Below are 17114 nucleotides of genomic sequence, written 5' to 3' on the forward strand. Positions count from 1 at the left end.
TAGAAGAGCACCACGACATAACACTTCATAAGACCTCATGGGGGAGGCTCAGGTACCTGAAAATAATAAGATAAAGAGATCTCAATAAGTTATGTCTTTATTGAATAATAGTAGAACCGATATAAAATGATCGTCGACGATATTGTTAATATAATGTAGCGCTCAATATTATTAATATTGACGAGGATCTTGAGCTCAAATCTGTCATAAAATTTGGACAGATAAATAATTGGCCAAATGAAAAATACGCAATAAAAATTGATTTCACATGAAAAATATGAAGTTGGACGGATAGTCCCAACACCTGAAAGTATAAAGCCAGTTGAGGTATAAATGTGTTCTTGTGCGGAAAAAAAAAGAAGGTCAAGTCGATAGACATAAAGATGACTTGTATCACAAGAAGATTTGCAAATATCCTGGCATTGATTATATAGAGACATATTCTCCTGTGGTGGATGTCGCCATTTCAGGTTTTAATCTGGCAATACAAGAAAAACGTGATATGCGTATAATGAAAATCATTGAAGGATTTAAATTGTTCTGAAGCATATTAAGGTTTCCAAGTAATTTATTAAATAAAGCTTCAAAAATCCTTATACGGATTGAAACAATTAGGGCACATGTAGTATAATCGCCTGAGTGAGTACCTGTTGAAAGAAGGGTACAAGAATGATTCAATTTGTCCTTGTGTCTTTATAAAAAGATCTGGATCTAAATTTGTTATAATCACCGTGTATGTTGATGATTTAAATATCATTGGAACTCCTAGGGAGCTTCCTAAAGCAGTAGAGCTTCCTAAAGTAGTAGACTATCTAAAGAAAGAATTTGGAATGAAATCTTGGAAAGACAAAATTTTGTCTTGGTCTACAAATTGAGTATATGAAAGATGGAATTTTTGTCCATCAATCAACATACACTAAAATGATTTTAAAGCGATTTTATATGGATAAAGCACATCCATTCCGACCTCATGAAAATAATGAAGAGCTTCTTGGTCCCGACGTACCATATCTTAGTGCAATTGGTGCACTAATGTATCTTTCTAACATTACAAGGTATGACATAACTTTTTCAGTTAATGTCTTAACAAGATATAGCTCTGCTCCTACAAGGAGACATTGGAATGGAATCAAACACATATTGCGGTATCTAAAAGGGACTATCGGTATGGGATTATTTTATGGAAATGATTGCAGTCCCGATCTTGTTGGTTATGCCGATGTTGGGTATTTATATAACCCACAAAAGGTTCGATCTCAAACAGGCTATGTGTTTACATATGGAGGCACTGCCATATATTGGAGATCGACTAAGCAATCAATCGTGACTACTTCATCTAATCATGATGAGATAATTGCTATTCATGAAGCAAGTCGAGGATGTGTATGGTTGAGGTCTATAATACACCTTATTCGAGACAAATATGGTTTGAAGTGTGACAAACCATCCACAATTTTGTATGAAGACAATGCAACATGCATATCCCAATTGAAGGGAGGATTCATAAAATGGGATAGGACAAAGCACATTTTACCAAAGTTATTTTTTACACATGATCTTCAAAAGAATGGTGATATCAATGTGCAATAGATCCGTTCAAGTGATAATATGGCTGATTTGTTCACCAAATCTCTACCGACGTCAACCTTCAAGAAACTAGTGTACAAGATTGGGATGCGAAGGCTCAAGGATGTGAATTGATGCTCTCGTCAGGGGGAGTTAATACGCGTTGTACTCTTTTTTTCTTACAAGATTTTGTCCCACTGGGTTTTCCTTGCAAGGTTTTTAACGAGGCAACCAAAAGGCGTATTTCTAAATATGTGTACTCTTTTTCCCTCACTAGGATTTTTTTTTTCCCATAGGGTTTTTTTTCTAATAAGGTTTTAACGAGGTACATTATCTATGGACATCCAAGGGGGAGTGTTATAAGAAAAATCAAATTATGGTGGATGTCTACTCTTCCTCCATGATCTTCTCAAATGCTTAATGACATATTCAATGACATATTTCTATGCTTAATGACATATTCAATGACATATTTTTCTTCACTTTTCATGCCTATATAAAGGCCTTGTAAAAGATAGAAAAATACACACAATTGAAGAAGAAAATCTCTTCCTTCTCTCTATCTCCATTTCTTGTTCATGTTTTACTAAATTGCTTTTATTTCATAACAACATGTTTTGTTCATGTTTTACTAAGTTGCTTTTATTTTATAACAATTGCAAAACTATAGCAATTGTTCCTATTTTTTCGCTCAGATTTTTTATCTTCTATAACTGATGCAATCCTTCCATTCTTTTTTGTCTTCCCTTTTCTAATGCCTTTCTTCTTATTTTCTTTTTGTATATGCAAAATTCTTCTTTTCGTTTCCTTCTTTGGAGTTTAAATTTGGATAATAACATATTATTTTAACATGTTATAACTTCGACCGGTGGTTCTTATATATTTTCTATTACAATGGTATATGTGATAAATTATTTAATAGTGGTATATATAAAGTATAAAATACACAACTTTAAAGATTATGTATGGTATATTTTGTTTGTTTACATGTATTATGTATGTATGTATATATATATATATATATGGCATATTGATGGAGTACTTACATTATAAATTATCACACATATAGTATACTTGAAATTTATTAAAATATATTAAAGATATATTTTGAGTAAAAATAAAATTATACAATAAAAAAGTTTAAAACTTAAATAAAATAAAATACTAAAATTCCCATTGTGCAACTTCATTAAAGAGGGACTTATTTTTGAGATATTCTTCTTTCAGAATCTTTGATATATTTGGATAAGTATTATTTATGGAACAAAAAAAATATATATGGCATATTGATGGAATATTTACATTATAAGTTATCACACATATAGCATACTTAAAATATATTAAAGGTATATTTTGAGTAAAAATAAAATTATACAATAAAAAAGTTTAAAACTTAAAGAAAATAAAATACTAAAATTCCCATTGTGCAACCTCATTAAAGAGGGACCTATTTTTGAGATATTCTTCTTTCAAAATCTTTGATATATTTGGGTAAGTATTATTTATGGAACAGAAAAAAAAAATTATGGAAGAGAGAGGGAAAATAAAATGTAGTAGAAGTATATTGATGTAGGAGAAAATCCCTTAGTTAATGTACTTACCAAAGTGAAAGTGCTAAAAAAGTAAAAAAAATGTGCCATTTTTTGAATAAATAAAGATTGCTATCATTTATGAGAATAATGTTTGAAAAGAGAGCAACCATGTAAAAATCTTTATTTTTAATGAGGTTATTATGAATATATTTTAAAAATAAAAACTCGTTATTGAGAGTTGTAGTTCTATTTTAAATTGTGTGTGTTTTAATATGATGTTATTATAGTAATTTATTTATTTGTTCACCATTTTTTTTTAATTATAAAAAAATGTCACACCACTTATAAATTATCTGTGTACGCCACTGCTGATTGGCTAATCATCCATATCACGTTGTACAGTTGTTCACCAACTCACTGGACCTTGTTTCACGTGCTCCATAATTTCCTCATTAATTTTTACCTTCGGTTTGCAGCATTGTGATATTTTCAACCTACCATTTGGTTTCTCACCCTTATAACCCCTTGAAACAAAAACTAATTTGATAGACATGGTTTGTTAGTTCTTGTTTTTCTATCTTGAATGAGTTTTTCTCCCATAATTACAAGAGCAATTTCTACATTTTGTAATCCGTAGTATGGTGCTGGACATTTTGATAAAGAGTGTACGGTTGAACTGTTTTGATGGCTTTCTATTTCTTCTTGGCCTGCCTAGATTTATTCTAATTTCCAACTAATTGCGTCTTTTTACTTTCTTTTCGACCAACTAACTGCATTTTACATGCTTGTCTTGTGCTAAATTACACATGATTCAGGCAAGGAGAGGCTTGGATAGAGCAGAAATATATAGTGTTTCATTCTCTCCAACTGCTCAGTGGCTAGCCGTCTCCAGCGACAAAGGCACTGTTCATGTCTTCAGCCTCAAGGTCAATCTAGTGTACTTGAGTACTAACAACTCAAATAGTTCACCCCACTCCCGTGTTCCTGTGGTGGCCTCTAGTTCGCTCTCCTTCATCGGAGGTATTTCCAAAGCAGATTTAAGGTTTCTAGTTATATTTTTAAATCTTAGATGGGTATCCGTTCATACTCAATAAAATTATTTGGCATTTTAACTAGATATTTATAAATCCTGTTAAGCAATAAAAAATGTTGTTTGTAAGTTGTTACTCTGTCCCTAAGAACATGACCTTTAATTCCTAATTTTCAGGCATCTTTTTAAAAAGTGAGTATATTCTACAACATGCACTTCATATATCGGAATTGCCATCACTACCATTGAGAGCAAACTTTTGTTTCTTGCAAGGACACTTTACCTCTACACCATACATTTTTCTTATTTGTCTATTCATCACATCCTCTTATTCCAGTCATCCATGGAGTATAATAGTATAATATTACTTACCTTCTCATTTATAGTGATGAATCATAAGGTGCTGAGTTGTGAATGCTGTTTACCCGAAAAACGGATAGAGTTGAATTTATTCGTAGTTCTAAGGATATGTAATATAGTTCAATACAAATTGTAAGAATAAAAGAAAATATCAAATATGGACCGTAGAGAAGACAAAATAAATACAGTTGTAACGAAAGCGATTTTTTGGGACTAAGCAAGATGAATCAGTTTATGAGGCTTAAAAGAATAAACTCTCGAGTATAAGAGAATATGGTGCTTGAATTACAATGTGAGCTCTAAAAAACTACCCTTCCAGAAATGATAAAACCTCCTCTTTATAGTAGAGGGATCTTACTTTAAATATAATTAAAAAAATACTCAGTGGGAGATTCATGATAAATCAGCTTTTCCACAATTCCTGCCATGATTCTCTAATCTTAGTGGGATTGCAACGGCTTTGGTCTGTGAGTCCGATCTGAATCGGGCTCTTGATCTCGGCTTGAGCCTGATTCTAACTCGAGCTCTCGATCTTTGGCTTAAGCTCGATTTTGACTCGGCCCCTTGAATTGATTCGGGGTCAATATTGGTTGGTCTCTAGATCATGAGCCTGATAGCTTTACTCTGCATCATAGTTCGATTTGGATTCGAGCTCGATAACAATATCGAACTCGACATTGATCGGCCCCTCGGGTTCGAAGCTTGACGTTCACCCTCGACCATCTTATCCGATTGTACCGGCCTCAACTTTTTTGAGGAGGGTTAATAAAACTTCAGCGTCGGGCTACCAAGGCTCTGTTCTCGAGCATTGACGAGGACATGGATCGGGGGCTGGATGGGCAGGTTCGTTTGAGTGAGGACTTCGGACTTGATTCCGACCGAAAAGATGCCATTTCCCGAGGAGTGGAATATGAAACGTAAGTGTGTTCCTACTATTACTTCTATTCTGTTCTTTCATTTCTTTTCTCATCGACACTCTTCTTTTTGTGATGTAGCGGTTCCCTGGATGCCCGGAGCAGTTCTCGATCTCAAGAACTGGGTACGAGCTCTTGTTGCGACCTCCACATATGCCGAGCGCTCATGGCGTGATTTGTCAAAGGGTTGGTGGGAGGCCAAAAATCATGGTAAGCCCCTTTCTCATACTCTTTGATAATTCGAACGAGATGATTTCCAAATATTTTAATAAAATTTTAGGTTTGGGCAAAGATGAGATTTTGAGGCCCTTGTCCAACGAGGAAGAAACTTTGGCCTCTTTCCCAAAGCCGGTGAAGGGAAATAAAAGGAAAAGAGCCTATGTTCCCGACGATCCAAAACCGAAGAAGAGGACGGCTCGTAAGCCGAACAAGAATGTCATTCCTTTGACCGTGGAATCAGTTATGCATCTAAGGTACGAAGATGAAGAAGAAGAAGAAAAAGAAAATGATGGGTCTGCGCTGGCGGCCCGAACGAAGAGAACCACCGATGCCCCATCGGCAGCTGGATCGATGATGCTTCATGAGGCTCCGCCTCGAACTGAGGATATACCGGGGAATGATTCAAGTGGAATCCCTAAATTATCGAAGATCAAAGACGCATCTCATCGGAGCCAACGGATGGGGGATATGTTTGAAGGGGCTCTTGAATCCCTTCGAACCGAAGAGAACGCTCCAAGTGATTCATTTGGGGCAGCAACAATCGAAGATTCGCCCACCTTTCTCGTTTTTTCTGCAAGGGTGATTCCGGAAGCCCAAGCTTTGGGGGCCCTCGATCTAGACAGGCCTCACGATGGAGAGGATCCTTTCGTGACCTGTTTACCGGTATCGAGGATGTCGCTGGTACTAGTGAATCAGATCTTTTTCACGGGGTGAGGCAGGCTTTGAATCAGGTAAGCCTTAAAATTATTTTTTCGGTACTACCTTTATGTTTACTTTTTGTTAACTTCGTTTCTTGTTTCTTTGTAGGTAGCGGCAGTTCATCGAGAAGCATGTTCTCGGTCCTAAAACGAGTTGCGTCGATACGAGGCCGACCTTCAACGGGTTACTGATGAGAGGAACTCCCTAAAACTTCTCTTAGGGCAGAGGGAAGAGGAAATAAAAGACCTCCAAGTTGAGTTGGCCAAGGCTTATCGAGATCATATCGATTTGTCTGAGCAGTTAATGATACTTTTAAAATCCTATGGGCTTGATACCGGAATGATGGCTAATTTTTCGGTCTCACAATTGCAGCAAAAAATTGAGATGATCGGGAAGCTTCGTGAGGAGGTCGACGTGATAAAAGCGGAGTCTTTGCAGTGGAAAGAAGGTATGGACCGCTTTGCTGCAGAGAAGAAACTGCTCGAGCCCAGTTATCATCGGCCGAAACCCAACTTCAGAGAATGAAGAAAAAAGGCATGGTTCAAGCAAGAAGAATAGAGGAGCTCGAGGCTCGGTTGGCCTTTGTACTTGCCAAGGCCGAATCCGATGCCGAAAAGGCAAAGGCCGATGCGGATGCACTCGTGGCCATCTATCAGGCCGATGCTGAAGCTGCCCAGGTCCAAGCAAGAGAGGCAGCCGAGACCGCCGATACTCGAGCACATTGGGTCGCTGAACTTGCTAAGTGCCGATCTCGGAGGGAAACCCTCGAGGAGATCCATGCTCGTGATTTCGATCTCGCTGAAGAGATAAAAAGGGCCAAAGAACTCGAAGCCGATGTTGAAGCCCTGGTTTCTGATAACGATGATGATGACAATGATGATGGCAATGGGAGTAAGAGCGGATCCGAGAACGGGGGGTAGCCTGATAGAGAAGGGACCGCTCTTGAGGATGACCAGGAAGCTTAGCCCTTAATTTTTACATTGTAATCAATCATGTAGACAATTTTGTATATAGACATTTTTGCCGACTTGCTTTTGTTTTGTGAAGACTTTATTCACGCCTTATGAATGTTTTCACAAGGATTTAAACAACTTAATCAAATTTGGACTTCGTAGAATCGAGCGAGCGCTTACTCAAACTTGAAGTGATGTAGCCCTTAGGCTTATTAGTTGAGTCAATGATTCGAGCTCGAAGAAATATAGCCCGTAGGCATAATGGTTGAGTGAGTGCTTGCTTAAACTCAAAATAAAAGTAGCACGTAGGCTTAGTAGTCGAGTGAATGATTCGAACTCGAAGTAATGTAGTCCGTAGGCGTAATAGTCGAGTGAGTGCTTGCTCAAACTCGAAATAAAAGTAGCATGTAGTCTTAGTAATCGTGTGAATGATTCGAACTCGAAATAAAAGTAGCCCGTAGGCTTAATGGTCGAGTGAGTGTTTGCTCGAACTCGAAAATAAAAGTAGCATGTAGGCTTAGTAGTCGAGTGAATGATTCGAACTCGAAGTAATGTAGCCCGTAGGCATAATGGTCGAGTGAGTTATTTGCTCGAACTTGAAATAAAAGTAGCCCGTAGGCTTAGTAGTCGAGTGAATGATTCGAACTCGAAGTAATGTAGCCCGTAGGCGCAATGGTCGAGTGAGTGCTTGCTCGAACTCGAAATAAAAGTAGCATGTAGTCTTAGTAATCGTGTGAATGATTCGAACTCGAAATAAAAGTAGCCCGTAGGCTTAATGGTCGAGTGAGTGTTTGCTCGAACTCGAAAATAAAAGTAGCATGTAGGCTTAGTAGTCGAGTGAATGATTCGAACTCGAAGTAATGTAGCCCGTAGGCATAATGGTCGAGTGAGTTATTTGCTCGAACTTGAAATAAAAGTAGCCCGTAGGCTTAGTAGTCGAGTGAATGATTCGAACTCGAAGTAATGTAGCCCGTAGGCGCAATGGTCGAGTGAGTGCTTGCTCGAACTCAAAATAAAAGTAGGCCGTAGGCTTAATGGTCGAGTGAGTGATTCGAACTCGAAGTAATGTAGCCCGTAGGCGCAATGGTCGAGTGAGTGTTTGCTCGAACTCGAAATAAAAGTAGCATGTAGGCTTAATGGTCGAGTGAGTGATTCGAACTCGAAGTAATGTAGCCCATAGGCATAATGGTCGAGTGAGTGCTTGCTCGAACTCGAAATGAAAGTAGCCCGTAGGCTTAGCAGTCGAGTGAATGATTCGAACTCGAAGTAATGTAGCTCGTAGGAGCAATAGTCGAGTGAGTGCTTGCTCGAACTCGAAATAAAAGTAGCCCGTAGGCTTAATGGTCGAGTGAGTGCTTGCTCGAACTCAAAATAAAAGTAGCCCATAGGCTTAATGGTCGAGTGAGTGATTTGAACTCGAAGTAATGTAGCCCGTAGGCGTAATGGTCGAGTGAGTGCTTGCTCGAACTCGAAATAAAAGTAGCCCATAGGCTTAGTGGTCGAGTTTATCTTAATTCTGTTTGCATAATAAATCTCCAAATAAAGGAATGTTTCTTGGATATAAGATGTTGGTAAAGAGGAGAACTTTCTTTGCAAGTCACTATACATGTGTTCATGTTTCGTGTCTGGGTTCGGTCCAACTACATGAGCATGGTTCGTTTTGACCATTTGGCTCTTACAACTTTTTCTATTGGAAACCCGTTGTTGCGAAATAACTTTCTTGCATCAGAACTTGATATATTTGAGGGCTAATGCCCCCCCAGTATTCAAGGTCGATTGTAAAAAGGCCTCGGATATTGTTGTAAGTGCAGCACGATCATTGGTTGCCTCATTAAAAACCTTGCCGAAAAACCTATTTGAGATAAAAATCGATCTAAGAGAAAAAGAGTGCAACTCGTGCTTTCAGATCTTAAAGCTTCATATTGAAGGATCCATCCTAGCTCCAGATCGGACTTCTGCAAGGGTCAGTTTTGAAATATAAATGAATATGGGAGGGTTGTATCTTAGCAGTAGTATCGTTTTAGATGTGACACATTCCAATTGCTTGATAATTATTTGCCGTTTATAATGTGGAGCTTGTATGATCTATTTCCGACGTTCTCGAGAACCTGATATGGTCCTTCCCAGTTTTCCTTCGTTCGGATTTCGGGAATTGAGGGTGACTTTCCTTAGCACTAAGTCCCCGGGCTTAAAATGGCGAAGCTTGGTTCTTCGATTATAGTATCTTTTGATTAGTTGCTTTTGGGCGGCCAATTGGACGAGAGCAGCTTCTCGTTTTTCGTCTGATAATTCGAGGCTAGTATTCATAGCCTCGTTATTTGATTCTTCTGTCGTGTATTGAAATCTAGTACTGGGTTCGCCGACTTCGACTGGTATCAATGCCTCGAACCCATATACTAAGGATAACGGGGTTACCCCCGTACTGGATTTTGACGTCGTTCGATATGCCCAAAGGACTTCGGGTAGGATTTCTCTCCACTTTCCTTTAGCGTCGTTCAGTCTCTTCTTTAGGTTTTGAATGATAGTTTTGTTCGTTGATTCGGCCTATCCGCTCCCACTGGGGTGATACGGTGTTGATAATATCCTTCTTATTTTGTGACCTTCGAAGAATTTCGTCACTTTGCTGCCAATAAATTGTTTCCCATTGTCACATACTATTTCGGCGGGTATCCCGAATCGACATACGATATGATCCTAGATAAAGTCTATAACTTCTCTCTCTCTTACTTTCTCGAACGCATGTGCTTCAACCCATTTAGAGAAATAGTCAGTCATAAATAAAATGAATTTAGCTTTACCTAGGGTCGATGGCAGAGGGCCGACGATATCCATTCCCCATTTCATGAACGACCATGGGGATAGGACTGAGTGAAGTTACTCTCCGGGTTGATGGATCATTGGTGCAAACCTTTGACATTTGTCACATTTTCGAACAAATTCCTTCGCATCTTTGCCCATATCGATCCAATAATACCCTGCCCTAATTATTTTTCGGACTAATGGATCTGCATCGGAGTGATTCCCACAAGTGCCCTTGCGCACCTCATGTAGGATGTAATCGGTATCTCCTGGACCCAAGCATATTGCCAATGGTCCATCGAATGTCCTTCGGTATAGCGTTCCATCTGAAGCCAACGTGAATCGAGTAGCTTTAGTCCGTAGGGCCCTTGAATCTTTAGGGTCCGATGGGAGCTTTCCATTCTTTAAGTATTCAATATACTTATTTCTCCAATCCCAGGTTAAACTAGTGGAATTTATCTCGGCATGACCTTCTTCGATTACAGATCTCGAGAGTTGAACGATAGTCCCCGAGCTCAAGTCACCTTCCTCGACCGATGATCCCAAATTCGCAAGTGCATCAGCCTCATTGTTTTGCTCTCGTGGAACATGCTGTAAAGTCCATTGTTTGAAGTGGTGCAAAGTGACATGTAGTTTGTCCAAATACCTTTGCATTCTATCTTCTCGAACTTCGAAAGTTTTGTTTACTTGACTTACCACCAACAAAGAGTCACATTTGGCTTCAATGACTTCTGCTCCCAAGTTTTTAGCTAGCTCGAGACCTGCAATCATGGCCTCATACTCGGCCTCATTGTTAGTCAACCTGGTAGTTTTAATAGATTGCCTAATAATGCTACCCGTGGGTGGCTTTAAACTATGCCTAGCCCGGACCCTTTCACGTTCGAAGCCTCGTCTGTAAAAAGGGTCCATACCCTCGATGACGTACCCGATTTCAACAGGAGTTCTTTTTCGACTTCGGGTACGAGGGTTGGCGTGAAATCGGCCACGAAGTCTGCTAAAATTTGAGACTTGATGGCCGTACGGGGTTGATATTCGATATCGTACCCACTGAGTTCGACGGCCCATTTGGCCAAATCGGCCTGATAGTTTGGGCTTGTGCAAAATATTACAAAGTAGGTAAGTCGTTAATACGCATATGGAGTGACATTGAAAGTACGTTCGTAACTTTCTAAAGGCGCTTATCAGTGCAAGTGCCAACTTTTCTAGGTGCAGATATCTAGTTTCTGTTTCTCCTAAGGTTCGACTTATATAATAAATGGGAAATTGCGTACCTTGCTCTTCCCGAACTAGGACACCGCTTACTGCGATTTCTGATACTGCCAAGTACAAGCAAAGTTTTTTGTCTGTTTTTGGAGTATGAAGTAGTGGTGGGCTCGACAGATATTGTTTTTGTTCCTTTAATGCTTGTTGGCATTCCGGGGTCCAAGCAAAATCGTTCTTCTTTTTGAGTAGAGAGAAAAATTTGTGATTTCGATCTGATGATCTCGAAATGAATTGGCCTAAGGCTGTAATCCGTCCCGTTAGCCTTTGTACAGCTTTCACGCTGTCCACGATGGTGATGTCTTCGATGGCCTTGATTTTATCGGGGTTAATCTCGATTCCCCGATTTAACACCATGAAGCCGAGGAACTTGCCCGAACCGACTCCGAAAGCACATTTTTCGGGCTTGAGCTTCATGTTGTATTTCCTCAAAAACTCGAACGTTTCATGCAAATGGGTCAGATAGTCCTCTGCGCGCAGGGACATAACCAGCATGTCATCAATATAAACTTCCATTGATTTACCTATTTGTTCTTCGAACATTTTATTTACTAAGCGTTGGTAAGTAGCCCCTACATTTTTAGCCCGAAGGACATCACATTATAACAATATGTTCCATATTTGGTGACAAATGAAGTCTTTTCCTGGTCCTACGGGTTCATTTGGATTTGATTATACCCGGAATAGGCATCGAGAAAAGTGAGGATCTCGTGACCGGCCGTGGCATCGATCATGCGATCGATGTTGGGCATCGGAAAAGAATCTTTGGGGCATGCTTTGTTCAAATCCTTATAGTCCACACACATTCTAAGTTTGTTCCCTTTTTAGGCACTACAACTATATTGGCTAACCATTCGGGATATTTCACCTCCCGAATGGACCCTATCTTGATAAGTTTGGTTACCTCGTCTTTTATGAATGCGTGTTTTACCTCGGACTGGGGTCTTCTCTTTTGCTTCACCGGTCTGAACTTAGGGTCCAAGCTTAGCCGGTGCGTCGTTATGTCTGGAGGGATCCCTGTTATATCTAAATGGGACCAGCCAAAGCAATCAATGTTATCGATAAGAAATTGAATAAGTTTCTTTCTGAGTTCGGGGATCAACCCCGTTCCCAGGTATACCTTTCGTTCGGGCCAGTGCTCGATTAGTGTGACTTGCTCCAGTTCCTCAATTATCGATTTGGTGGCATCGGAGTCATAGGGAATCATGAAGGATCGAGGGATCCTCTTATCATCATCTTCTTCGATCTTCTAGTTATCTGGTTGGGTCGAAGCCGATGTCTGTGGTTGCTATTTGGTATCTCGTTCCCCTTCTGAGCCCGATCTCTTTACTGGCGAAGGCGAGGATATTGGTTTCGCTTCCTCGACGACGAACATTTCTCTTGCGGCTGGTTGTTCTCCGTACATTGTTTTGACTCCTCTCGATGTTAGGAATTTGAGGACCTGGTGTAGGGGCGAAGGTACAACTCTCATGTTGTGGATCTATGGCCTTCCGAAAAGGGCGTTGTATCTCATGTCGCCTTCGATCACGTGGAACTTCATTTCCTGGATGGTTCCGGCCACGTTTATTGGTAGAATTATTTCACCTTTGGTGGTTTCACATGCCATATTGAATCCGTTTAGAACCAGGGTTGCGGGTACGATCTGGTCCTGCAAGCCGAGCTGTTCTACGATCTTCAATCTGATGATATTGGCCGAGCTACCTGGATCAATCAACACACGCTTAACTTTAGTTTTATTCATGAGTACAGATATTACCAGTGCATCGTTATGAGGTTGTATGACTCCTTCTGCATCTTCATCATTGAAGGGCAAAGTTCCTATGGGTGTGTAATCTTGAGTTCGAGATCGCTTTTCTCTCACAATCGATGTTTTAGTGCGTTTAAGCACTGGTCCCTGAGGGGTATCGGCACTGCCGATGATCATGTAAATGACGTACTGTGGTTCTTCTTGTTCGTTTTGCTTGCCGAAATCCCTATTTTTAAAATGGTTCTTCGCCCTATCGCTCAAAAATTCCCGAAGGTGCCCTTTGTTAAATAACCGGGTTACTTCCTCTCTTAGTTGCCTGTAATCTTTCGTTCTGTGGCCATGAGTGCCATGATATTCACACATTTGATTGGGATTCCTCTGGGCAGGATCAGCCTGCATGGGTCGAGGCCATTTAGTGTCTTTGATACGTCTGATAGCCGATACGATGGCGGATGCATCAACGCTGAAGTTATATTCCGATAACCGAGGTGCTTCCTTAGATCCGGCAGGCCTATAGAACCTGCTTCTGTTCGTCAGCCCCCGGGACCCTTGACCTCGATCACTTCTTTTGTTATTTTGCTTGAGGTTATGTCTCGATTCACGGACTCTGTGGCTTCCGTTGTACGGTTGGTATCGATCCCCGATCGGACCTCATTCTCGATTAGTATCCCTTCGAACCGCGGGTTCAGACCCCAATTGATCACCTTTGACCTTTAATTTTCGATTGGTACCGATTGTGCACGTCGACCCATGTGATGGCTGAGTATTCGATCAGATTATGCTTTAATCGCCGTGAAGCCATTGAACTTCGCTCGTTCAAACCTTGAGTGAAAGCCTGAACAGCCCAATCGTATGTGATTGGTGGCACGTCCATTCGTTCTATTTGAAAACGAGATACGAACTCCCTCAGCATCTCGTTATCCTTTGTCTTACCTTGAAGATGTCTAATTTCCTTGTTGCGACTTTTATGGCGCCGGCATGTGCTTTCACAAAAGAATCTGCTAACATGGCGAACGAGTCGATGGAATTTGGTGGTAGGTTGTGATACCAAATCATCACCCCCTTCGAGAGGATCTCTCAGAATTTTTTTAACAACACAGATTCGATTTAATCGTCTTCTAAATCATTGCCCTTGATGGCACATGTGTAAGAAGTGACGTGCTCGTTGGGATCGGTCATTCCGTTATATTTGGGAATTTCGGGCATACGGAATTTTTTGGGGATTGGTTTCGGGGCTGCGCTCGTGGAAAAAGGTTTTTGCATGAATTTTTTCGAATCCAACCCTTTTATCATTGGTGGATCTCCCGGGATCTGATCGACCCTAGAGTTATAAGTTTTTACTTTTTTATCGTTAGTTTCGACTCGCTTTGTGAGTTCCTCGAGCAATTTAGTAATTTCGGGAGTAGTCCCCGATTCTTGCTCATTTGACTTTACTATGGCTGGTTCCGTTCTGTGAGTGATTTTTCGGGGTGGATTGGGCTCTGGCCTGCTTTGTAGCTGGGTTTGGCTCTGCAACTGAGTTATTGCTGCCTGTTGGGCTTGCAACATTTCGAAAATCATACGCAAGCTAACGCCGTTGTCCTACTCGAGCCGCAGACCGAGTGTCACCATGGATGCTATTCTCGGGTTCAGCATGTAGGTTCGCCTCGATGGCTACATGCGAATTGATATCAATTGGCCCTCCGATTCTAGCTCCAACGGCATTTACAAGTGGTCTTTCAGTACTGGGTGTCAAGTTGTTATTTTCGTCTTGAAGACCGGCCCCGTTATCGATCGGTGAAGCCATTTGATTGATGGTTAGTCGTAGCTAATCCGAAATTCAAGATATTTTCGGAAACAAGCGCAAAACACAATGGCGTATTTTTTCAGATTCGTATCAAATAATCACTGTTATCCTTAGCCCCATGGTGGGCGCCAAACTGTTTACCCAAAAAACGGATAGAATTGAATTTATTCGTAGTTCTAAGGATATGTGATATAGTTTAATACAAACTGTAAGGATAAAAGGAAATATCAAATATGGACCGTAGAGAAGACAAAATAAACACAGTTGTAACGAAAGCGTTTTTTTGAGACTAAGCAAGATGAATCAGTTTATGAGGCTTAAAAGAATAAACTCTCGAGTATAAGAGAATATGGTGCTTGAATTACAATGTGAGCTCTAAAAAACTGCCCTTCCAGAAATGATAAATTCTCCTCTTTATAGTAGAGGGATCTTACTTTAAATATAATTAAAAAATACTCAGTGGGAGATCCATGATAAATCAGCTTTTCCACAATTCCTGCCAAGATTCTCTTATCTTAGTGGGATTGCAACGGCTTTTGTCTGTGAGTCCGATCTGACTCGAGCTCTTGATCTCGGCTTGAGCCCGATTCTAACTCGAGCTCTCGATCTTTGGCTTAAGCTCGATTCTGACTCGGACCCTTGAATTGATTCGGGGTCAATATTGGTTGGTCTCTGGATCATGATCCTGATAGCTTTACTCTTTACTCTGCATCATAGTTCGATTTGGATTCAAGCTCGATAACAATATCGAACTCGACATCTCTGTTTTAAAAGGCGTTTCTGGGGCGAGCCCCGGGGCGATGGTGTGGGGCGAAAGTCTCAAAAGGCGTTCGCCCCGCAATTTGGGGCGTACGCCCGGGCGTTCGGGGCGCATTTTTTTTTAGTAAGGAGTAAGCCCTAGAGACTTTTTCAAATTAAAACAAAATTTGTTGAATTAGTCCTTCATATAATACCCAAATTCTCAAAAGTGAGTTTGGTAATTACTCAAAAGGTTTAAAAAGGAACTCAAAAGTATTAAATTTAAAAGTAAAGACCTTTTTTATTGATTTAAGCCCTAATTCATGGTTTTCCCAAAATTTTATCTTATCCGCTAGTCTGCTGATATCTCTCCCAAAAGCAACGAATATTTAATTTTTTTTACAAATACAAAGAGAACTACATTTTTCTTCATAGCAGCAAATTCAAAGTTCAAATTACAGGTTAATCATCCTTTTTGTTCTTCCATATATAAAATTTTATTCTTTTAGACTCAAATTATTTGTGCTTGTAAGTAACGTATAATAGATTGTTTTGATTAGTTTTTTGTGGGGATGGAGCACACATATATATAGTTTTCTTCAATTCTTATGCAATTTTACCTGTTTATAAATATTAATTGTCATTATATTATTTCATAAAATATTAAAAATTAAATATCTATGGGGCTTACGCCCCGCTGAGGCATATGTAAAACGCCCCGCCTTACGCCCACGCCTTTTAAAACACTGCTCGATATTGATCGGCTCCTCGGGTTCGAAGCTTGTTTGTTCCATCTTCGCAACCCATCTCGAAGTCTCACTTCGATGGATTATCATTCGAACTCGATCAGACGTGCGAAGACCGAAATCTATTTCGACCGTATACAAATGACACATTTTTTACTTCTGTTCAGGCTCTTGAGTTCCTGCTTAATTTTTTCAGCAATTCCGACTGCCTGGAGTGTCTCAATACATTGTTACGTTTGGTAACGAAAAGAATACGCTGATAATTCTTCGCTGGGACGGAAGGTTAGTTAACTCTTGCAAGAACTTATGCCTACTATAATATAATCTTCTTTGCTGTGTTTGCCACCTAAACATTTGGTTTCTGTTTTTGTCATTGAGTATAATTATTTTTGTTTTGCTTTTGAAATACAGTTATTTCAATTTGGATTTGACTGGTTATGGGTTGGTCTCTTGGATAAACATTTCATTAATTTGTCATTGAGTATAATTATTTTTGTTTTGCTTTTGAAATACAGTTATTTCAATTTGGATTTGACTGGTGTTGGGTTGGTCTCTTGGATAAACATTTCATTAATTTGTCATTGAGTATAATTATTTTTGTTTTGCTTTTGAAATACAGTTATTTCAATTTGGATTTGACTGGTGTTGGGTTGGTCCCTTGGATAAACATTTCATTAAAACCCTCAAAAGTCTTAAAGCTTTCATAAAACTAACTAAACATGTTTAAATACTAATAATGTCTTTTCGAACAAAATAGTTTTGGTA

The 17114-nt window shown here is 39.7% G+C and overlaps 1 protein-coding gene and 1 long non-coding RNA gene across 3 annotated transcripts; both read left to right on the forward strand.

Moving 5' to 3' along the window:
• The first annotated feature begins 3977 nt into the window (after positions 1-3977).
• On the forward strand, positions 3978-16995 carry LOC104100080 (uncharacterized). 2 transcript variants are annotated; one of them, XR_011410357.1, is made up of 2 exons: positions 3978-4118; positions 16546-16995. It is a non-coding gene; the product is annotated as an uncharacterized lncRNA (long non-coding RNA). The 2 variants fall into 2 exon arrangements; XR_011410356.1 differs by having other exon boundaries at positions 4007-4118; positions 16517-16995.
• On the forward strand, positions 4117-7427 carry LOC138896866 (uncharacterized). The gene is made up of 4 exons (XM_070182367.1): positions 4117-5405; positions 5484-5612; positions 5683-6352; positions 6429-7427. Exons 1-3 carry the CDS (start codon positions 5375-5377, stop codon positions 6333-6335), a joined length of 813 nt encoding a protein of 270 aa, XP_070038468.1. The 5' UTR covers positions 4117-5374; the 3' UTR covers positions 6336-6352; positions 6429-7427.
• Positions 16996-17114: the final 119 nt, after the last annotated feature.

The sequence above is a fragment of the Nicotiana tomentosiformis genome, chromosome 8, assembly GCF_000390325.3.
Source record: "Nicotiana tomentosiformis chromosome 8, ASM39032v3, whole genome shotgun sequence".
Lineage (NCBI taxonomy): Eukaryota > Viridiplantae > Streptophyta > Magnoliopsida > Solanales > Solanaceae > Nicotiana > Nicotiana tomentosiformis.